This window comes from Beta vulgaris, chromosome 1, assembly GCF_026745355.1.
Source record: "Beta vulgaris subsp. vulgaris cultivar EL10 chromosome 1, EL10.2, whole genome shotgun sequence".
Classification (NCBI taxonomy): Eukaryota; Viridiplantae; Streptophyta; class Magnoliopsida; order Caryophyllales; family Amaranthaceae; genus Beta; species Beta vulgaris.
In genome coordinates, this window is record NC_079202.1 from 4,430,926 (window position 1) to 4,455,420 (window position 24,495).

The following is a 24,495-nucleotide window of genomic DNA, read 5'->3' on the forward strand; positions in this document are numbered from 1 at the left end:
GTCCATTAGCCTGTGGGTATCTTGGGGTTGAGGTCACCAGATTGATGTTCCATTCACGACAAAATTGCCTTGTCTTATCACTTATGAATTGCGATCCATTATCACAAATTATCTCGCTAGGTACCCCGAACCTGCAGATGATATTAGTATGCAAAAAGGATATCACTTCTTTGTCCCTTACCTGCTGGAATGCCCCAGCTTCGATCCACTTGGAGAAGTAATCCGTAAGTGCTAGCATGAAGACCTTTTGCCCTGGGGCTACGGGTATTTTCCCCACAATGTCCATGCCCCACCTCATGAAAGGCCAGGGTGTCAAGGTGGGATGCAATACCTCAGCTGGCTGATGAGACATACCTGCGTGCTTTTGGCAGCTTTCGCATTTTTGTACGTACCTCTTTGCATCAGCAGCATGTTGGCCAATAATATCCATATGCTAGGATTTTGTTCGATAGACTTCTTCCAGCTACGTGGGATCCGCACTCACCTTCGTGGAACTCTCTGAGCGTGGGCTCCCACTGATCTTTCTCCAAGCATCTTTGCAATAGGTCATAGCTAGCGCAGGCTCTTTTAAATAGAGTACCTGAAATGACATGATATCTGGTGGCTTTCATTCGCAGCTTCCTAGCTTCCATCTTATCTTCTGGCAGGATGCCCCTTTCTAGAAATCGATTATTGGCTGGGTCCACTAGTGCTTTCTGTGTGATTTGTCTGGCTGCACCATATTCACCTCTTTATTGATAGCTGGTTCAGCTAGGTGAGCTATTGGTACTGACTTGAAGTCGCATTTCCTGAGCGCTGATCCTAGGTTAGCCAAAGCGTCGGCTTTGGTGTTCTGGTCCCTTGGGATTTGCTTTATGCTGAACTCTCCAAACAGCTTAGCTTTTTCCTTGACTAAATCCAGGTAAGAGGCCATCTTTGAATCTTTAGCGGCGTATTCTCCTTTTACCTGGCTTACTATTAGCAATGAATCACTAAACACATGTAAACTGTTAGCTTTTAAATCATACGCTAATATCATACCTGCAATTAAGGCTTCATATTCAGCCTCATTGTTGATAGCTTTAAAATCACAACAGATAGAGCGTACTATCATGTCCCCTTGTGGCGACTTTAGCATTACACTAGACCAGCCCCTCTGAAGTTCGAGGATCCGTCGACATACAGGAGCCAGGAGCCAGACTTACCTACTTTATTGATGTGGCGCACCTCTTCTTCAGCTGTAGCTGCTAGGTCAGGGCTAAAGTCTGCCACAAAGTCAGCTAGGGCTTGGGATTTTATAGCTGTCCTAGGCAGATACTTAATGTCATGCGCGCTTAGGGATATAGCCCCTTGGCCATTCTCCCTGAGCACTCTGGTTTTCGCAACATGCTTTGATAGGTAATTAGTCATAACATGAATAGGTGAGACTCAAGTAATGCCTTAACTTCGAGATGCCATTACAAAGCTAACACTAATTTTTCAAGAGATGTGTACCTGGTTTCAGCTCCAGCAAGGATTTCTTACGTAATAAACTGGGAGTTGTGCTTTCTGCTTCTCTAGATAGCATTGCACTTACCGCTTTGCTGCTGACAGCTAGATACAACTGGAGGGTCTCTCCTGCAGCTGGCTTTGACAGCATGGGAGGTTGGGCTAGGTAAGCCTTCAAATCTTGCAATGCAGCTTCATGCTCAGCTGTCCAGTTGAACCTTTATTCTTTTTCAGCACGTTGTAGAACAGGTGGCACTTGTCGGAGATCTGGATATGAACTTTCAGCGCAGCTACTTCCTGTCAGCTTCTGGACCTCTTTCAGTTCCGTGGTATGATATTGATTATGCTTGCACCTGGCTGGGATTGGCTTCTATTCCTCGCTGGGTGACTATATACCCAGAAACTTCCTGCTGGGACCCGAAGGAACACTTGCTAGGATTGAGCTTCATCCCATACTTCTTTAGACTTCAAAGGTTTCCTGCAGGTTACATGTCCTTCGCTTTCTTTGTTTTGACCAGCATGTCGTCTATATAGACTTCCATCGTGTCCCCCAGCTGCTTCTCGAACATCTTGTTGACTAGCCGCTGGTAGGTGGCTCCCGTATTTTTTAGCCCAAAGGGCATTACCTTGTAGCAATAGATGCCTCTTTCAGTCATGAAGGCGGTCTTTTCTTGATCTGCAGGATCCATTAGTATCTGATTATAACCTGAGTATGCATCCAGGAACGTTACCTTTCATGCCAGCTGTACGTCTACCAATGCATCAATATGTGGCACAGGGAATGGATCTTTAGGGCACGCCTTATTGAGATCAGTAAAATCATGCACACTCGCCATTTGCCATTTTTTTCCTACAACCACCACGTTAGCTAGCCAGTCGGGTATTTGACTTCTCGGATCTTCCAGCTTTAGCAGCTTTCTCACTTCCTATTACTATCAATTTCTTTCTGGAGCAACTTCTCCTTTTTCTGCTTAGGGCTTTGAGTTGGGTCACATTTAGCTTATGGGTAATGATGTCAGGCTCAATGCCTACCATATCTTTGGCTCCACGCAAAACAGCTTATATTTTCTTTAAGAACTCAATAATCCGCTGCTTCTCCTCAGCTGGCAGGGATGCCCCAATCTGCACGGTCTCCTGGCTTTGCTGGGTCCAACGCACTTCATCTACATCTTGTCTGCTGGCTTGGCTGGCGCTGGACCTTGCTGTAATTGCTAGATAGATTCCTTTTTTGCTTTTAGAGATATGCTATAGCACTCCCTAGCCAGCTTGCGATCGCCCCTGATTTCTTGCACTCCCCATTTGTAGGGAATTAATAGTCGTGATAGGTTGAGGGTACAACTCGCATTTTGTGGATCCATGGTGTCCCCATTATGATATTATATGCTGAGGGACAATCTACCACATTGAATTTGGTCTGGAGGTTTGACTCCCTTTGCATAGGTAGGCAGCACGATCTCTCCGAGCGTCGTAGCTGGCTTGCCATTGAACCCGAACAGAACATTTGCTTTCCTGAGGATGTCAGCTTCCTGCAGCCCCATGCTTTCGAGGGCGCTCTTGAAAATAATATTAGCTGAGCTGCCATTGTCTATTAAGACTCGCTTCATGAGGCAGTTGCTGACGGTGAGAGATACGACGAGGCCGTCGTGATTGTCAGTTTCTTCATCTCCATCTTCTTCATCGAAGCTGATGGTCATACTCCTGAGCTTTTTCTCCTCTGCACTTCTCAGCGGGCTTGGTGCGGTTTTGGAACCTTCCCGGGCGAATCTCTTAGCTGCAGAGCATGTTAGTCCACATATTTCTGAACCACCTGAGATAGAGTTGATTACCTTGTCGTGTAGAGGTTCAGGTGGTGGATGGGGCTGCTGCTGGCTGGAGCCAGCTTTGTCTTCTCGCTGCCCCTTCTTTCCCATCAGATGCTCGAGGTAGCCTTTTTTGAGCAGCCAAGCTACTTCCTTTTTGAGGGCGTTGCAGTCTTCTGTCCGATGGCCATGGTCGCCATGATAGCTGCACCACTTGGTGGTATCCTTCTCGCTGTCTGGTCTGTCGCTCTTGCGTGGCCATCTAGCTGTTGTCCCCAGCTTTTCGAGTGCGTTTACTATGCCTCCTGCATCCACATTAAAGCAATAGGAAGCAATAGCCGGGTAATCATTATTAGCAGGTTTACTTGTGGCCTTGATGGCTACGTTATTGCTTTCGCGCTTTTGGTACGGCTGGTGACGCCAATCGCTTTTCTTCTGATTCTGGGATTTCCGATCATAGCTAGGCTCACTCCCGTACCTGGACGCCTCGTCCTCTTCGACGCGGATTTCAGCCATAGCCCTGGCTCTAACCTCCTCGAATGTGCCACATGGGTACCTGGTTAATTCATAATACAATCTAGATTTATATGTTAGTCCTCTTCTGAATGCTTCGATAGCGGTGGGAACATCCAGGTTCTTGACTAAGATCATCTCCTTGTTGAATCGATCCAGGTACTGCCTCACAGCTTCATTTGTCTTTTGGGTGATGCGATACAGATCGCCTGTATGCTTCTCCAGAACCCTGCTGCTAGCAAACTGCATATAAAACTTGTTAATCAAAGCAGCGAAATTTTGGATGCTACCTGGTTTTAGGCTGATCAGCCACTGCAGGGCAGGCCCAGATAAGGTATTTGCACATAGTAGCTTCCAGCAGGTGCTCAGGATGGATAGAGTCCACATTTTTTGCTTATACTGCGCTACATGATCGTAGGGATCTGCAGCTCCATCATGCAGCTTATGCGGCTGGGTGACATTGATCTTCTTAGGGATCCTTGCCCTCGCAATTTCTTCCACGAAGGGGGATTGAGCATAGGCATCTGGAGATTCCTCAGCTACGGGGGTTGGTGCTCCAGGCAACTTCGTCAGCATGCGAAGTATCTTCCTGTTCTGAGATTCCAGGAGCGCCATTTTCTTAGCTGCAGGATCAGCTTCCTCTACATCTTCGTCAGATCTGGCCTCTTCATCCTCGCCTTCTCTGGCCTCTGAATCTTCGAGGTTAAGAATCTTGGGAGTCATGCCACGGGCACGGGTCTTAGGTGTCTTGCTACTTTTGACAAACTCTAGCTCCTTCCTGAGGCTGTCAATGGTCTGCTGGGCTTCAGATTGAGTGCGGTGAAGGGCTTCTTGAGCCTTCAGCAAAGCTGCTTTCATCGCATCGGCAGAATCGTCAGCCATTTTTCAAAGTAGGATTAAGGTATTTCTTTTTTAAGATTTTAATGAGAGTTTAGCTATAGAGCCCCACGGTGGGCGCCAAACTGTTTATGCCAAATTCTGATCAGGTAGAACTTAGCTGAGGATCTACAGCTAAGGCAAATGCAACTAGGAATAATAAAAGAAGCTAGCTACGAAATTAAACAAATGCAAAAAGGACGCAAGACACCAAGAAATGGTGACGCAGAAAACCCCAAGGAAAAGGGTAAAAACTGCGGGTGGAATTGAGTCCACCAATCCACTATATGAGGGAGTTACAACTTATAGCTAGCAGCTAGCAGCTTGTACTAGATACACTCGTGAATATTATAAATGTAGAAGAGAAAGTGTAAATGTAAAGCAATGTAAAGACTTATGCTACCCAGATTGTTTCCCCTTCTATATATACTAGTACATTTTCTGAACGTTATTTCCTATATTTGAACGTTACATAACAAACTCCTAAGAAGGTGTCATGACTCCCTAAAATCAAGGGATATCTTCTCTTCTGCTTGACAACTGCTTCGTCCTATTTCTTCGGCACAACAATGCTGTTTGACTTGGTCTTGATCAGCATCCAATGTGATCCAGCCAGATTAACTTACAAACTTTATATCTGCTCGCTGTGCTACCTGATGCTTTCTAGCTGTGGTAAACACTTCACCTGCAAATTCCAACTTAGGGAAAAATTTAGGACATAACAATGTGTTTATCTGTTAACAGTGCGAGAGAAGCTATTCGAAAAACCGTTTTCCAAAAATTATATGAGAAGGGGGTATTTTGGTAAATTTACTTATTGTGTGCTACATACAATTTCTCCCATTTGTTTGGTAGAAATCAAGTTATCAATTTAAGTCTTCTTTTTCCATTTATAAAATGTCTTATGACTAGAGATAGTGACTTAACATTATACAACTAAGCAACATAAACAAGTCGTAGGTTAGGTACACCAAGATAATAGAGTATGGAATCTTAGGGTTCATTTTATGAATATAATCTATATAATATGAAGCTAATTAATGTGTAAAATCCTTATCAAACAACTGTGCCATTATCTAAAGCAAATATATATGTTGTGTAATTCAATATCACATCATTTTTATATGGACCCGTTGAACTATATAGTGATTGTGTTGATTAATTCAAACTGCCTGAGGTTAAGCTTTTAGAGTGTGATCTATGCAATGCATAAAACTATACTCCCTTCATTTTGTAAAGATTTTCCTTGTTACCGTTCCTACAGATACCAAGGATGATCCATTTGTGTGGGGTGTGGGGTGGGTAAAGTAGGAGAAAGAAAGGGGTTAAGGTAAATAAACAAATAAAAATTGGTTAAAATATGAGACATAAAGGGAGTAAAATTGAATTAATAATGTAATGGTGGACCATATGATAAGGACATGAGAGGGTAAAAAGGAAAAAAAAATCCAAATAAGAAATAAAGTAAAATAAGGAAGATCTTTTGAAAACGCACTTAAACAAAAAGAGAGAAGATCTTCAAGAAACAGAGGGAGTAGAACGATTAAACATGATGGGAATAATGGTCCTAAGGCATCTAATAAATCTTCCAAGACAACTTGAGCCAAATTATGTGGAAGGAGAGATTGAAAGCTATGAATCATGAACTCAAACTAGGAACACGTATAATGCTTACTCTCTGTTATTTGTTGTTTTCACTTTTACTTTCTGGTATTTTTCAAAACTTAAAACGAATACATTATAATTTATTATTTATGAATTTGCATTTAAAGTACACATAAAGATTTAATTTTCTACAAATTAGACTATCATATAATATCAAATTTTATGGTCAAATTCATTCTTTAATATTGTGAAAATAAAGTGAGAATAGCAAAAAGAATACAAAGAGTATTTATTTTAGTTAGAATAGCAAAAAGAACACAAAGAGTATTTATTTTAGTAATTAGTAGTAAACATCAAATAACAGTGACCCTAGGACTTAATTGGCCTAGTCATGGGTTCCCTATGCCAATAGCAGAATGATAATGACCAAACAATTAGGAGAAGCCACAAGCAAATGAACTAGGTTATAAGTAGATGTTGTAACGAATGCAATAAAATAATAAAAAATTAAATAACAATTGACACAAGAATTAGCGTGGTTCAGTAACAATATGTTAGCTACTTACACATAGCAGGGAGAACATATTTTATTAGGTTTAGGAAGAGAATACAAATTACATAATATATAAATTAATTATAGGATTTATATAGTACTCTACAAATTAAACTAAATATATGGGACTAAACCCGTGCTTGATTAATCCTAGAGGCAGATAAATAATTCAAGGCATAGTTCAACAATAGACTTAAAACCAAGGATGGATCTTTTCTTTTCTAACCTAGGCAATTCGTCTATGATACAATTATTAACTTGGCTTAGTGTAAATGTTCTTTTGCCTTTCTCCCAAATGACTTCATCTTCTAAGGCTATGTTTAGTTCACCTGAAATTTTCTAATCTGAACTTATCTGATCTGATCTTTTACAAAATATATTATTACTATTATATTATTACTTTGTAATTCATTATTATGCAATACATTATAAGATCTTATCTACTCCCTCCGTTTCCTAAAGATCTTCCCTCTTTCCGTTTAAGGGTGTTTCCAAAAGATCTTCCCACTTTTGCTTTATTCCTTATTTGGCAAAACAAATTTCCCTATTTACCCTCTCATGTCACTATCATATGGTCCACCATTACATTATTAATTCAATTTTACTCCCTTTCTCTCTCCTACTTTAACCCCTTTTTATTTGTTTATTTATCTTAACCCCTTTCTCTCTCCTACTTTACTCACACCATACCCCAAACAACTTGATTTTCCTTGGTATTTGTAGGAATAGTAAGTGGGAAGATCTTTAGGAAACGGAGGGAGTATAGTATTACTATTATTATCATCTTATTTCTATCACAACTTTTACACAACTTTTATTAATGATAATAATAATTATTATTATCATTATTATAATAACAACAATAATTATAATCATAATAATAATTATTATTTTATTCAAAAAAAAAATTAATTATTATTACTAAAAATAATTCTACAACCCAAGTCATTAATTTATAAGAGCACTTCTAAAATATTTCACACTTTTCCTTAAAAAAAAATATTTCACACCTAAGCACTATTACTAATTTCTCTTTTACGTTGCACACCACGTAGCCTCCCTCATTTGCTCTGTGAACAATGATGTTTTCAAATAGCTAGAGGGATTTGAAATTCGGTAAGAAGAGGTATACTGGATCTAAATTTGTAATTTGTATCTCGCACTTAGCTTATTTTGAAATGTAATCCGAACTTAGTAGTTTCATTGTCATGAATTTGAGCTATCATATTTTATATATTTTATTTTTGCGTCAATCTTATGTTCTTAACACGTGACTTTTAATTTTCTATTATTTAATAACAACAAAATAACTTAAAATAATGATAACAACGAGATTAATAATAATTACCAATATTAATAATTAATAAGTACAACAACAACAACAATAATAATTCTTTTGAACACTAGTAAATAATAGTATTAATAGTAATAATGAGTTTTAAATATAAGCATGATCTAATCTATACTTATCTAATCTGATCTGAAATTATTTTTTCTGATCGGATCTGATCTGAAATAAGCAAAAATAAGATGAACTGAACATAGCCTAAGTGGGATTAATTCACCTGTGACAAGTGTTGTCAAATAAGATAATTATCCTTATAGTATCTTTTCAATAAAATATACTTCCTTCGTTTCTTTTTACTTGCAGTTTGACTTTTACACTATTCACCAACTCTACTTAGTTTATGTTTGGTGATTTATAGTTAAGGAAAAACATATTCATGTGGGATCTTGTTAGATTCGTCTGAATGTATATTTATCGAATATATACTTTTTATAATTTTTATTTATCGGTAATTAAACTTATTGATGGTTGAAATTATGCATTGGCAAGTGTGAAAGTCAAACTGTTGCAAGTAAAAAGAAACAGAGGAAGTATATATCTTGTATCATACACCAACCAGAATTGTGCAAAAGTATCTCATTCCTCCAGTCCAATCCAATGAATCGATCTAATAAAAGATTCAGATTTCCAATCTAGTTCATAATTCTCAAACAATTACGACCGAGTGTCTTGTAAAATAATCGGGTCCTCAAATTGGATTTATTAGATATTTATTCCAAATTCTTGACCTACTTTGAATTTCATATGAAAGGTAAACTTTCTTCAGATATATAGAACTTTCTCATTGTTTTATTTGTTGATTCGCCTCACTTTTTTTAAAAGTTGTCCTCTAAAGTTCATGTCATCCATTCATTAAGCAATGTGGTGAGGATTGTTTACACAATTGTCTCTACTCAATTGAACACTTTTCAAGTCACAAGTGTGGTGAGTAGGTACATGACAAGCATCATCGCAAACATTGGTAAGTTGTTAACTAGATCATTCGTTGTGAGTCCTTGTTGGTTCTTAAATTGCATTTTTGGGCAAACATTGGATGTGCATGTGCTCGTCTAGGCACAAGACTTCGTGTTTCCAAATGTGGTATATGATCCAGTATTTGGGCAATCACTGGATGTGCTCGTCTAACGAAATTCACAATTGATGCTAGATTTGGGCAGAAGCACGATTTTATGTATTGGAGCAAAGGCACAACACGAGCCGACACAACCTTGTGGTCGATGCCGTGTCTGGGCTCTGACTTTGGGTCTGGCTAGCCCAACACAACACAGGACTACCCTAACTAATCAGAAAGCTTTATCACTCTTCACTGTAAGAAAACTTGGAGTGGTAATATCAACCACATCTTTTTGAGTTGATAATTTGATATTCCTGGACCCTAGTAATCAAAAAATTTAAGAACAAAATAACAAAATCAACAGCCAATGAAGCAATCGCATATGTTCAGGCAACATAAAATTAAAATTACCCTTCCCCCATAAAAATAGAACAAAAAAAGAGGGAACAGGCAGAGGCACCAATTAAGGAAAACAAACGAAAAATAACAAAGGCAAAACCCGAGTGTAAACACACCATACTCGTTCACTGGAGGATTTCCGACTGTCCTATGCTAGCTTAATGGACTCGTAGCCTTGCGCGTTGTGAACCTCATGATCACTTAGATCAACCTATGTGGAGACAGCAAACTTAATGCATCTATGCCGACACTGTAGCTGGCTGCTTAGTCTCCTCCTCTTGGAGAGACGCGTAATAATTAACCAATACTTTCCATCCTCCAGGACACATAAAGCCATCAGGAGGGTTCTCTCCGGTTCTTGCAAAAGTCCGCATCTGAAACATCACCCAACTTAAATTAAGCCCACAAAAACTACAATGTAACATCAAAAAATCAGTTAAAATTGTGATCACTTCATCCTTTTCAACAACATTAATTCTTTGATTTGGGCACCAAAAACTGAATTTATGCAAGAGATTTCCCATTTCTTAGCCAGAAAGACATGAAAAGGTTGCATCCATTAGTTCATTTCTCACTTAGAAATTTAGCACTAGATTGAAATAAAAATTATTAGTCAAGCAATAAATTATAAAACCCAAATATTCTTCTTAAAATCCGTTCCATTAGCTCAGCTCAAAAACTTACCACATAAAAAGAAGGCATTTACAACAGTTCTCAAGAAAGAAACTCCTTCAAGTCTCAAGTATTAACACACCGAAAAAAAGTTTGATATGTTACCTTGGTTCCAGAAATGAAGAGGAACTCTTTAGCACGAGAAGGATCAAAGAACGACATTTTCTTTGCTACAGTGTCATATGCTGCCACCTGCAAAATATGTACAGTGCAGCAGTGTCAAAAAAAGTGTACAGGCATAATACAGAAAGATAGACCTGCCAAAAAGTGGAAGATTATACTATCATCATGTCTAAGTGTCACATATTAGATGACATACAAGTAATAGATGTATTGGACAAGCTTCAGAAATGGACCAACAAAAAACAGAAGACATGGACCTCTAAGAAAATGAAGAAAAAAATAGTTGATAGGCAGTTTGGCATGCCCAGACATCACCAATTGTATTTGAATCATACCAGCAAAGTCAAATTGGGCAACACTTCAAAATTAAAGCAGACTTATTTAGTCAAGGCAACAGCAGACATGCCATTATGTATGGTTCTTGCTGCAAGGAACAATCTTAAACAAAAATTCAAAAAGGTTGTTGAAACCCACTGTAGTAAACAAGTTAGTAGGTTTTTATTCAGCACATCTGCTCCGTTTTTTCTAAAGAAAAAAAAAAATAAACGATAGCTGACAAGATAGTTTTAGCATATTTTCCACATTAAGCCTCATAACTCATATCGATCGTGTAAGCATAGTGCAGAACCAATAGAAACAAATTTTAAAACCACATTATGCAGTAGGAAAAAATATCTGACTAAAGAAGCAAGTGATGACCCACCCTGAATGGTAGGATGTTCAACTTTTCAAGTCCAGGTGCCATGCTCAACACTTTCTTTCCATGATCAGGATCATACAGATCTCTCTTCTCGGTCGGGTGACCCATACCGGCAGGATCACGGCCCACAATGTAAAAATTAGCACCAGCATTAATCCGTGCTTTGGCATGCCATTGTACCTCGGTTGGGCCAGCATAATGCATGGGGGATGGGAATATGGCCACAACAGTAGTCGCAGGATCAAGAACACCATCTTCTAGAACCTGGTTTAAAGAAGGAATGGCAGCGAGAAAAACTTCAGAATATTGAAAAGGCAGCAAGATGGCATCTAAACAGACATCACCAAATATCTCCATTGCAGAAATATAACAGAGCAGCATAGTAATAGGAAATGGTCAAGCCTCTACGAATAGCATGCTATGCAGACATCCTTCATTGCATGACATAGCTGTGATGTCAAATTATCTACCGATCAAAAATTATCAACATAAAACAGATGTATTACTTTGCTATGTTGCTCCATCCGAACATCCAAGGGCACATCATCAGCCTTAGTGAAACCTCCCAAAGGATGTAGCAAGAGAATCGGATTCTTGTATCCCATGTCCAACAACCTTTTACGTGTATCATTCATCAATAAAGCATGCCCATTATGAACTGGATTTCTAAGCTGGAAAGCAAAAACTGCATCAGCTTCACGCCTATCAAATTCTTTTCGAAGTTCTTTAGGAGAGAGCCTGTAGTGATCAAGACCATCATTGTATGTTATTTCTTTCAGTACTTCCAGTTCTCCACCTATGAGCCAATCTCCAGCAGGCGTAATAACCTCCTCAACATAAGGTAACCCAGGAGCAGTAGTCCCCCATGTTCTAGCTATTCTTTCCTCTTTATGATGTTTATATAACTCAATGCTGCAAAATGAAGTTATACGAACATTTAATAGCATTAGAATCTCAGGAAAGCAGTAAGTGCAAAATTCGTACGCCAAAATACTACAGATAAAGTGATATACACATAGTGAAATCTTTTAATAAGATTTTCAAAATATGTAAAATATCATGCACAATGGATAAGCTGGATTATATTTCGTCTTCTGAGAGAATAATTGTGAAAGAAGATGACTGATCCAGCATACACCCATATGTGCTATCAATAAAAAAAAAGAGTGAGTATTCGCAAATCTACTAGCTCTACATATACAACTTTTGCTGAATCCATAATAATAGTGTATTAAAAGTGAGCCTTCAGATTCAAAACACTTCCTGACTTCCCAAAAACAACTTTATTTTTCCAAGAGGAGCAAAATAGAAACCAAGCTCATAAATATTGTAGGTAGACAAAAAATTAGTCAAAACAAAATTTATTCCTCCTTTGCAGCAAATAATCTATACTAATATATTAAAAAGTGTTCATAAGAACGTATATGTGCCACGTGTCACCATCCCTCATTCAATAACATTCTATCCACGTCTTTCTCATATATATAGTAAAAAGAAGAAGCATCGTTAACATGAAGATTCGAACCCACAAGCTCAAGTATGAAAGAAAGAGATCCAACCATCATTCCACCATACTATTATTGCTTATTTAATCAAAATTAATAATGATATATGAATGAAAAACTTTTGAAATCCATAAAATAAATGAGATGACTTTTTTGAATGGATATGAGAGACTTATTTAACTACGGAGTACTAAAAGAGAATCCCCGGGGCATCTTCCGGGCCTAAATACTAGTGGAAGTATGATACCGAGTAGAAAGCACAGATCATAATTAGACAAACATTAGAAAATTTCACCAAAGACTGTTAGCATATCCTTGATTGATAAACAAAATGAATCCAAAATCTCCATTTCCAATTACTCCCTCGTTCAAGATATTATGCCACATTTACTTTTCTGGCCAATTTCAGTCATATCACTTCGTTCTCTATATATCATATCGTAATAAACTATAAAAGGATAATGATAAGTATACAAGTGAAAAAACAAATCTAGCAATGTGATTTTCATATTGTAACTCAAACAAATTTCAGCAAATTGTTCGTTAAAAATCATCATTTTCAAAACTACTATGCTAGTCGTCTTAGCTTCTTGCTACAACTATTATTGCTGCATGGCCTAAGGGCGACAATATCAGCCTAAAGTGAAAAAAAAATTAGACAGCCATCGAAAATGAGAATGACAGCGATAAGCCGGTCCAATCATTAGAAAGCTTCAAAGGGATAGCCGTATGCAAAACCACGCAGCCAGATCCTTAAACACTCGAGAACTGTGAATGATTTGGCAACACTGTTTATATACCAGATAACAAGAAAATTGAGTAAATTACGTAGTCTACGCGGAAGGGTCTTCTAAAATTCTAGGACTTCCAAAGAAACCCAAGGCATCAATATGATAAAATGGCAAAACAGAAAGTGCAAAAAGGAATATTCTAGAAGCAGAAGCGATGGAGTGATATTAAGTACTCCCTCCGTTTTTGAATAAATGTAAAACATTGCTCATTAGCCAATTCAGATGACTTCTTTGACTAACTGCAATATCAACTGTTGCTTGATTTTATTGGTTGTGTAGTCACGTTTACAACATTAAATGTTAGTAAAGGTTTTTGGTAAAATCAATTGTCGGCTCTTAACTTTTAGTGTTAGTATATAAGATGGCAAAATTTCGGGAAATCAAAACATAGACTTGCAAAAATGCCAAAAGCTAAAGAGAAAATCTGCTAACTAGATTTCATGTTTGGCTTAAAAGCTTGCTTTTGTTAGCTAATGGAAAAGCCAATCACCAAAAACATACTCTTTTGGTTGATTGATCATATCAACTAACTGAAAGCTTAAAGTTGCCAAAAAGTAGCCTAAAACCATTGCTAAACAACCTCCTACTGTCTTGGGATAAAGAACCTACAAGGAAGGATCATCAGACAATAAGCTGAGTAGAATTATCCATAGGAGTGTAAATGACTATGATATTGGAACAACATCTCAATAGATTCATAACTTAATTTTCTTATATCCTCTCAAATAAAACTAGGCCCACCAAGTACTGCATAATATCCGACCTTCAGCTAAATTATATGAAAATACTAGGGTACTCGAATCACCTTTTAATATAGATAGTTTAATGTCATAAAACCAAGATAAAGAACGCTTGAATCTAGAGGGAGAAGCCCTACGATATCCTTCTTTGACGTCACTCCCAAAGTACATGTGACAAAAAAAACGGATTTCAGCCATAAAACAAAGGTCATGTACAAACTAACTGATAGATGATTCATGATTGTATCAGCTAATTTGACTAACTAATTATGATAGCGGAATTCAGTGGTTGTCAGCCTTAGCTATTTCTATAAAGTGTTTGGTAAAACTGGTTGATATTAGTTGAACTAGTAAGATGACATATAAGAACATGCATGTATTTTATTAATTAGAAGTTTCTTGGTAAAAAGCTGGAAAAAAACTAGGAAAAATTGGCATGAATAATCCCAACTTTCACCGATCATCTCAAAATAACTCCAACTTTGAATTATTTAGAACAATCCCAACTTTAGTGTGTACCTTCTCAAAATAATACGAACGATTAATTTTCAACATATTATAGACCTAAAATAGACTAGCGCGGGTGAGGAAAAAGATAGTTAAGCTTATTTTAGAAGGTCTCCTCAAAGTTGGGATTATTTTGGAATAATCTAAAGTTGAGATTATTTTGAGAAGACGGGTGAAAGTTGGGATTATTCATGTGAATTTTTCCAAAAAACTATGGACATTATTCATAATTAATTATTGCTAACTTCCCTAATACAAAGATAGCTTTTACTCTAGCTTAGTAAGTTACTCACACATTTATTCATTTTCCTTAACTTTAAAAAGGAAAATAATTTACAAAACCCGACATTTTACCAAACTAGTCTTCCCCTAATTTTTCTCATTCTTCTCTCTCCCTCTCTCCCCCCCCCCCCCTTCTCTCTCTCTCTCACCTCTATCAATTCATCACAATTCACACTTAATCAATGGAGAAAAACATTGTTAATCCGAGACCTTCATTTACCTCAAAAACGAGGTGTCATGTTGTGTCGTGTCTGACACGATACTTTACTTGGTTACTTCATTTTAAACTAAAAACTTGACTTTTTTTCTACAAAATAGCCGAGTCGGACACTTGGACACCCATATCGGAGTAGACACTCAATCCGTGTCTGAGTAACAGAGGAGAAAAACTCCAAACTGTGATCCTGATCCTTGCACATGATCTCACTCTCCTTTACTTATCTACTTAATTAACTAATTCATCTTCAATTATTGGATATCATTTTTCTATGTTCTTTCTCATGAGGCACTTGAGATGTAAATTGTGATAGCAATATTTGTGTTTTATACCTGCTACAAATGTTAAGTGATTTATTACACAAAAGTTTGATTGATCCGATTTACATGCAGCCCCATTCCACAACGATTCCCAAGTTTAATACTTTATCACAAGAGTACTCTTCACAACAAGTTTGTTAGTTGACAGAGAAAAAACAGGATAAGAAAACAAAACGCCCCTCTTTTCTATTATATCTCGAACAAAAAGCCCCATTCCCAACATTGGTAGTAGTACCACCGCACCACCACCATAGTATCTTTCATGCTTTCTTTCTCTCTTCTTCCCACTGTCCCATCAAATTTTACACAATGACCACCACCCGTAAACTACATTTGGTGCTCCACAGCTTTCAACTGCTTCCTCATAGCCACGACCCCCACCAACACTGAGTCCCTTACAATAGCCACAAGCACCAATCCTCACTTTTAATGGGTGTCATTCCACAATTGGCAGTCATTTCAACTATTTTAAAATATATGCATATTCCTAACATATGCTAATACCACCATTAGGCAGCATGTCAATTCAGGATTTCAGATAAAAGTTGATTAGCATATAGAAGTCATTTTATCAACATATAATAGTTCCTATCGAATTAAATCACCCAAATTACCCCCAAAAAAAAAAAAAAAAAAAAAAAAAAAAACTCTCGAACAATTGCCATCAAGCTTTGTCAATTTTCACCATATGATAAGAAACAAGTTATACATGACCATTACAAAAGAACTTAATTCAATTCAAAGACATGAAAATTCCCCGAAAACAATAAAAATTCAATCTTTAAAGAAGAAGAAGAAGAAGCAAACCTTCTCAAAATGGCAACTAAATCTCCATTAGGGCCAACCAAAGCAACATTTGAAGATGACCCAATTTGCTCCTTAGTTTGTTCATCAATGGCCAAAACAATAGGCAAAGACATATTTACAATAGACCCATCTTCCATCCTCAAAGAATTAAAATGCAAACTTTGCAAATACTCATTTTCTCTCATAAACCCTTTTAAGGGACTAGCCCATCCTTCACTTAAAACATGAACCCACTCTAAATCAATCTTTGTTAACCTAACTTTTGGCAATGATTCAGCCTCTAAAACCTTCAAATCTCTCTCATTTTTAGGCACAACAAGATCAATCAATGAACCTCCATCTGGGTCAATCAAAGAACTTTTGATAACCCTAGTTAATTTCTGGGTTGAAGAAGTTGATATTGATGACATTTTCCTTTGAAAAACAACAAAGGGTCTTAATGGGTTTGTTTGGTATATGTATTTGGGGAGATTTTTGGTGGGGTTTTGATGTAATTTATTGGGTTGAGGCAGGAAATTAGGGTAGTTTGAAATGTGTAATTTAATGGTTAAAGACATGGTTTTTCTGGGGCAAAATTAAGTTTGGAAAAGATGGTGTATTTTGTTGGTGTTAGAAGAGAGAGAATAATGTTGTTGGAATTGTAGGGATATGATGAAATTGGGGAATGTAATAGGTAATGTATAAAGTCTAGATTCGGAATTGGGGTGGGCATTTTTCTTGATTTTTGTGGATGAGTAACGAATATGTGAGCAGCTTCAAAAGCTATCCACTCGTTTCGTTTTCATTATAGCTCTTCAGTAGAGAGAAGAACCGTATACTCCACTTTGAAAATGCTGCTGAATGCTGATGCTTGTTGACAATAATAATCATTCATGGGCCACTTTGCTTATTATAGTACTAGTAGTGTGGAGATTATTGCATCACCCACACAAGTCTATTCCTCCTTCGAGGGAGTATACTAGTACTACTTATTTTATCTAATCCAATAAAGATTCTCTTCTTTGATTGATTCCTCTAGATAATGCTTTAAAAGGAAATTCATTTTGCATCCTTTTGGAACACATGTATAAAAAATGTTAATTGATCTAGAGGATGTATGGGAAGATAGCTGATTAAAGTAATAAATGTTAATTAAGGGTTCGTTCGACATAACTCTAAATTCAATCTCATATCTTGGATATCATTCTCACAACACTTTACCAACTAAAGTAGATGGCATCAACAGTTATAGTTATCTTCAGTTTATAGGATATTTAATTAAATTTCGGTAGCATCAAACTTTGAATGCAAGTGGGATTCACATATGGGATGATTTCACTACATTGGCTATCTTGCTTTTCTTTTTTTGGTGTTGAGACCCAGAGGCCATAGCTAATCTGCTGGAAGGGGATCACCCAGATCGTGAAGACTTTCCTGTAAATATCGGAGCTTGTCCATAAAAATCGGTTGATGACTTCCCTAAAAACAACTGATGTTGTCGCACTTTAAGCTTCTCCGTGTCCATTTTTATGGTTTCAGACATTCCAATTACGACTTTAACTCGCGATAACGCTCAGCATCGTGGCACCATCTATGCTACTCAAGTGTAACACAATCTAATCATGTTCAATAAGTTTCAATCACGTTCAATCAAGTCCAATAAGTTTCAATCAGATCCACTTAGTTTCAATCAGGTTCAACCGGATCCAATAAGTTTCAATTAGGTTTGAAAATTGTGATATCTCACGGTCCATTTTTTTTATCTAAATCACATAGCATGACTAATCTTTCGAATTCATTCAAACACTCCTAAACATTAAGTGAATCTTTCTTAAAATATTGAAGCTTTAATACATGTCCTGGATGAAATCATTAGACAAGATTGATTTCTCTTATTTGAATTCAATAAAGATTACCAGGAGGAATACAAATCCTACTTATTTTATGTAATCCAATAATGATTCTCATTCTTATTTAAATCATCAATGCTACTAAATATTATTATTTAAATCACGGTCCATTTTTTTATCTAAATCACATAGCATGACTAATCTTTCGAATTCATTCACACACTCCTAGATACTATGTGAATCTTTCTTGAAATATTGAAGCTTTAATTACATGTCTTGGATAAAATCAGTAGACAAGAATGATTCCTCTTATTTGCATTCAATAGAGATTACTAGGGTGAATATTAGTCCTACTTATTTTATGTAATCCAATAAAGATTCTCTTTCTTTTGAATCATTCCACTAGATAATGCTTAACAAAAAGAAAAAAGAATCACTTACGAAACTTTATTTTGAAATATTGTTAACTCAACTCGTGGATATATGGGGAAATCGCTTATCAAAGTAGTGACCGCTAATGAAGGGCTCGTTTGAAAAAATTGTCAATTCAATGTCAGGCTTTTGAATACCACCCCCACAAAACTTTATCAACTAATCACATGGTATTCAAAATAATGCTTATCTTCAATTTATAGGAATTAAGCTTCATAAAACTTTACTAGCATTAAGAGTTGATAGTGGGCTTTAGAGATGGGATGATATTGCTCCATGAGTGGCACCATCAATGCTAATCAATATTATTATTTAAATCACGATTCATTTTTTAAATCTAAATCAGCATGACTAATCTTTCGAATTCATTCACACACTCCTAGACACTAAGTGAATCTTTCTTAAAACATTGAAGCTTTAAGTACATGTCCTGGATAAAATCAGTAGACAAGAATGATTTCTCTTATTTGAATTCAATAAAGATTACCAGGAGGAATACAAATCCTACTTATTTTATGTAATCCAATAATGATTCTCATTCTTTGAATCATTCCTCTAGATAATGCTTAATAAAAAGAAAAAAGAATCACTTACGAAACTTTATTTCGAAATATTATTAACTCAACTCGTGGATATATGGGGAAAATCGCTAATCGAAGTAATGACTGCTAATGAAAGGGCTCGTTTCACAAATTTAATTTGTCAATTCAATGTTAGGCTTTTGAATACCACGCACCCCCACAAGATTTTATCAACCAATCACATGGCATTCAGAATAATGCTTATATTCTATTTATAGGAATTAAGCTTCATAAAACGTTGCTAGCATTAAGATCTGATAGTGGCCTTTAGAGATAGGATGATATTGCTCCATGAGTGGCGCCATCAATGCTACTCAATATTATTACCTCTGTTTTTTTTAGTTGCAACGATTTGACATAAAGTAGAGAGGAAAAATATCTAATCGTTGCAACTAAAAAAAACAGAGGTAGTATTATTTAAAATTATGGTTAGTTTCACTTTTAAATAAATAACTTAGTAAATAATATTTGAGTAAGTTGGGAGTATTACCACGTGACTAATTAACACGCTTTCGGCAACCAACTACTAACTAACAAAATAACTTGCAGCGAAAGACTTTAACCAAAAATAATAATACCTCTTTACTAATAAAAGTAAATATTATCTCAATACTCAATATAAACAAAACACCCTAATCTAGGTGAAGATACCCTTCCTAGTATACTCCCATGCACATCCAAAATTCACCTGCAAAACTGCTTACCAAAAAGGTAAACAGGGCAAAGCCATATAGGAAAAAGGAAATACGTGTCAGTATAAATTGAGTACGAAATGTACTAGATAAGTAACACATTTGTTAGTTCGCAACATTTTTTCATTTCGAAAGTTCCATCACTAATAATTCAAGAATTACTCTTTAAGAATAAACTATTTTCAACGCTTTAATAATAATTCAAGATAACCTTCTAAGAACAAACTCTTTTCAAACACTTGAATAATAATTCAAGAATAACCTTTTAAGAACAAACTCTTTCCAAACAATTTGGATTGAAAATAATTTGAAAACAATTCCTCTTCTTATCTCCCCTTCTATTTTACTAAGTGTGCACACCCCCCCCCCAAGTGATGAGTCATATTAATATAGGTATTTCATGATGACTTTAGGTTGCATTTTAGGATCATTTAGTCGCATTCTTAGCCAATAATTGCATATAGTTACTTAAGTTGAGAAGATATCACTCTTGTGTGTGTTTTTGGTGTTTTTGATAGTTTTCAGGTATTGAGAACACAATTGGAGTATTATTGGACAAGGTTAAGCATGAGAAGCATCTAGGAAGGAGCTAAGTCAAATGAGAAGTGCAAAGGGCATCTTCGAGTCAGATTGCAACTCAAACATAGCGGAAACATATTAAAAGAAGTATGGAAATTGAGTCATGTGCACTCTTTTGATCATAACTCATTATCCAGAGATCTAAATTTAGTGATTCCAGTGGGGTTGGAAACTAGACTTGAAGAGCTTTCCAACGGTGTATCACACGCCCCGATATGACTTCTAGTTTGCGAGATATGGTCTTTACAAGTTGATGTTGTTTTGCAGGTCGAAAACCCGCGCCCGCGGGTTATTCCGGTTTTCCTAGTCGAATAGGGCTTTATCTTTTAACGAATTAGACTCATTTTTCTAGTTGTTTTAGGAAATAGAAAGGTATAAAGACTCAAGGGAATATTATTATTTCCTATCTTATTTTCTATTTTGTTTTTCTCCATCATTAATTCATTGGAGATTAGAACTCTTTTTCTCTGTTGTACAGTGAAGAACCCTAGTTTTGCTTTCTCCCCAATTACATTGAATTTTCAATAGAAGCTTTGATTTTTGCAAGATTGGTTCTACAACTAGTATTATTTTTTTACTCTTCTTATTCCTATTCAATCCTTTATTATTAATTCATGTTTGCTTATTTAATTATGAATATGTTTTCCCCAATTATGATTGAGTAGTCTATTTATAGGGTTTAGGGGGATCCATGATCAATTAGGAAGGGATGTTTATTAAAGTATTGATTTTTATTGATGCATGTTAATTCTTATTGAATGTTTTTATGTCTATTCAATCCAATTTGGCCAGATTTGATTGTTATAGTGTTGTAATATTAGGTTATGCGCCGAGAGGTATAAACTTGATATTAGGGCTAGTTTCAATAGGTAGAGTTGGTATTAATAAATTGCGAGAGCTTGTTACTACCGTTCTATGGTTGATTTAGACTTGAGAGAGCGAATCAACCTATTTAACTGCATTACTAATTGTTGATTTTTGTGTTTCATCCCGAAATATTGATCATTGGTGAACCTATGCCCTAGACTTCTTATTATTGATAATTCTTGATATAGTTATAGTCTAGTTTAGTATAATTACTCACAAACACTCGTTCCTATACTCTAGATTTGACTGACAATTAGGAAAAGAACACTGTTTCTCTGTGGATTCGACTTACTTCCCTGACTACTATTTGTTAGAGGACTTTAGGATTACTTTTGATAAGGTGATACGACTTTAGCCTGTCAAAATTTGGCGCCGTTGCCGGGGAAACGGTTTTGTTCCATTTTCTTAAATTGTTTTAGAGTCTAGATTATATACTCTCGTCTTAGAGAACACTTGTTCTTTGGGACGAAGTCTCTTAATTGTTTGTTCTTTAGTTCTTCTATGCGCAGGAGTTTGAGTTCAGATTGCCTACCATTTGATCCTGAAATCGAAAGATCCTTTCATAGACAGAAGAACTTTTCCAGACAGTTGCGAGATAATCCAAGGGAAGATAATCCTTTGGATTCTGACTCTGATTCTAGCAGCATTGTCTCTATTACTCCACCAGAATCATAGATGGCTCAGAGGCTTACTGACTTTTCCCAACCCTCTTTGGCTGAACTTCCCAAGAGCAATCAAATGCCTGAAATCGAAGCTGTAAATTTTGAGATCAAACCTGCATTTTTAAACCTGATCGAAAGAAAACAATTTGGTGGTGGACCTAATGAAGACCCTAATCTTCATTATCAGGATTTCTGCCAATATTGCTCTACCATTAAGCAGCAGGGAGTGACACAAGATCAGATTCGGGAGATTCTTTTCCCATTTTCACTTCGAAACAAGGCAAAGATGTGGTACAATGGGATTAATCGAGCCACTCTTGGGATCACTGATTGGAATACCTTGGCCTAGCTTTCTACAGAAAGTACTACCCTCCAGAGAAGACTGCTAGGTTGCGTAGTCAGATTACAAATTTCACCCAAGGGAATGATGAGTCTTTACATGAGGCATGGGAAAGATTTAACGATCTTCAGAGAGAACGTCCCCATCATGGTCTACAAAAATGGTTCCTAGTTCAGGGTTCTACAATGGTTTGGGGAACAACTCGAGACTTATCCTTGACTCTGCAGCAAATGGGAGATTCATGAAACTAGAAATTGATACTGCACATGATTTGATCGAGAAGATGGCTATTCACAACTCTCAATATGGCAATCCTCGAGGACTAGCTAACAAGGGTGGAAAGCATGAGATAGATTCTATATCCCTATTAGCTGCACAGATGAATGCAATCAGCAATAAGCTTGACAATATGCAACTCTCCTCTCCTGCAAGTGTTGCTGCTTTGGGTACTACATCCATGATTTTGTGTGATAATTGTGGTACAGTTGGACATTGGGCACAAGAGTGTCGGAGTTCTCTCGAACAAGTTAATGCTTTTCAAACATATCAGCTGAACAACCCATACTCCAACACATACAATCCAGGGTTGAGAAATCATCCTAATTTGTCTTACAAGAGCACTAATGTCCTAAATCCTCCTACACCACAACCACAAGCACAACAATTGAACCAGAGGTATTACCAACAACCTTCCCAACACCCTCCTGGTTTCTCTAGACCACCTTTCAATCCATCTCAACAAGCGCCTCCTGTACCGACGACCGGCGGCGTCCGACCAGCCCTGACCCGCCGGCGACGCGACGCCCCCCTCGCCCTTCGCACTCCTCACAGAACCTGGTCGCCTCTCGACGCGACGCACCACTCGACCCCTCTCTCATCTACCGCCGCTTTGCCGGGCGTCCGACCGGTTTCCGCCCGCCGGTGGAGCGTTCCCTTAACCACTCACCATCCACAAAATCATCTTCCCCCTTCTTCCACTCACATAATCTTCAAACCCTAACCTTTCTCATTGAATTGGGGTTTCTTCTTGAATGTGCTTTGCAATTTCAATTGGAACTCTTGGACACATACTTGGATTTCTCAATCAAGTCCCCTACATCAATCAATCGTGTACTTCACGTGGTAGTAAGTTTTCGATTTGTTCACTTTCATTCCAACTTTGAACACTTATTGTTTATGCTTACTACTCATTTTTTATACTTGGTTGCTATTCAAGTTGTTTATTGTTGATCAATCTTGATTGTGGTTTCGATCGTGTTGAATTTCTAATTGCAATTGACAATATTTTGGGTCCCTTGGTGGCGACATTTAGTTGAGATTGGATTGATGGGTATTACATTGGTTGTGTGGTGATTCTTGTGAAATTGTTGAGATTGGATTGATGGGAATTACATTGGTTGTGTGGTGATTCTTGTGAGGTTGTTGTGCTTGTTTTGTGGTGATTGTTCTTGGTTGTGTGCTCAAAAGTGTCATGAGATCCTCCGCGAGAGTCTTGTCTAAGCCTAAACCCATCTACAATCCCAATGAGCACTCACGAAAAATACAAAAAAAAAACCCCTTCAAACCACCTTCAAAGACATCCATAACTTCAAAATCCAAAGCATCTAAAGCCACCACTTCTAAACCCTCCACTTCCCAAACGCGCCTTGCTACACTCCAAAAGCGCACCATCGCCCCCACCCTCTATTTCTCTCTGAATGTCGTGACTAAGATAGGTTTTGATTGGGTTTTGAGTACATTGAGCAGACACATCATTGGGGGCGAGTATTCCGATTGAACGAGCGGATTTGTCCTGAGCTCGCAGTTGAATTTTTGGATTTCCTTGCAGTGGGAACGTCGAAAGGTGATGTAGTCTTCACCCTTGAGGGTACCGAGCATATCATGTCTTAGATGAGATAAATATTCTGTTTGGTTGGCCTACAGGGGGCATGTCGGTCCATCTACCTTCATGCAATACAAGATGGCTCCAGTTGTGATAATTTTGACCCATCTCCTTTTGGAAGCAGATTACTGGGCGTTCTGATTGGGCATCGGGTTCTAGCAAGTCCTCATCTATTGGTTGTCCTGCTCTCCGCCGTTTCACCGTCTACTTCAACTTTTCCGTCCCAAATCGGAATCAGGGCAAGTCACTCTACAAGATTTGAAACTTCTGTGGTTTCTTTCTATGTCTCCCGCGACGTGCACGGAAACTGAACTTTGCCAAATTTCTTATGGGTGGATTTCTTTGGGAGCGGG

The 24,495-nt window shown here is 37.3% G+C and overlaps 2 protein-coding genes and 1 non-coding gene across 3 annotated transcripts; all 3 read right to left on the reverse strand.

Moving 5' to 3' along the window:
* Window positions 1-2,843: 2,843 nt before the first annotated feature.
* Window positions 2,844-4,661, reverse strand: LOC125494429 (uncharacterized). The gene has a single exon (XM_048637988.2). The coding sequence runs from the start codon at window positions 4,659-4,661 to the stop codon at window positions 2,844-2,846; it is 1,818 nt and encodes a 605-aa protein (XP_048493945.2).
* A 4,807-nt stretch (window positions 4,662-9,468) lies between these two features.
* Window positions 9,469-17,133, reverse strand: LOC104905788 (ATP sulfurylase 2). Its single transcript, XM_010694423.4, has 5 exons — window positions 16,279-17,133; window positions 11,616-12,021; window positions 11,113-11,373; window positions 10,392-10,478; window positions 9,469-9,988 (listed from the first exon to the last, which is right to left on the reverse strand). The coding sequence occupies exons 1-5, from the start codon at window positions 16,833-16,835 to the stop codon at window positions 9,854-9,856; spliced, it is 1,446 nt and encodes a 481-aa protein (XP_010692725.2). The 5' UTR covers window positions 16,836-17,133; the 3' UTR covers window positions 9,469-9,853.
* Window positions 17,134-22,307: 5,174 nt separating this feature from the next.
* On the reverse strand, window positions 22,308-22,414 carry LOC125494530 (small nucleolar RNA R71). The gene has a single exon (XR_007270777.1). It is a non-coding gene; the product is annotated as a small nucleolar RNA R71 (small nucleolar RNA).
* Window positions 22,415-24,495: the final 2,081 nt, after the last annotated feature.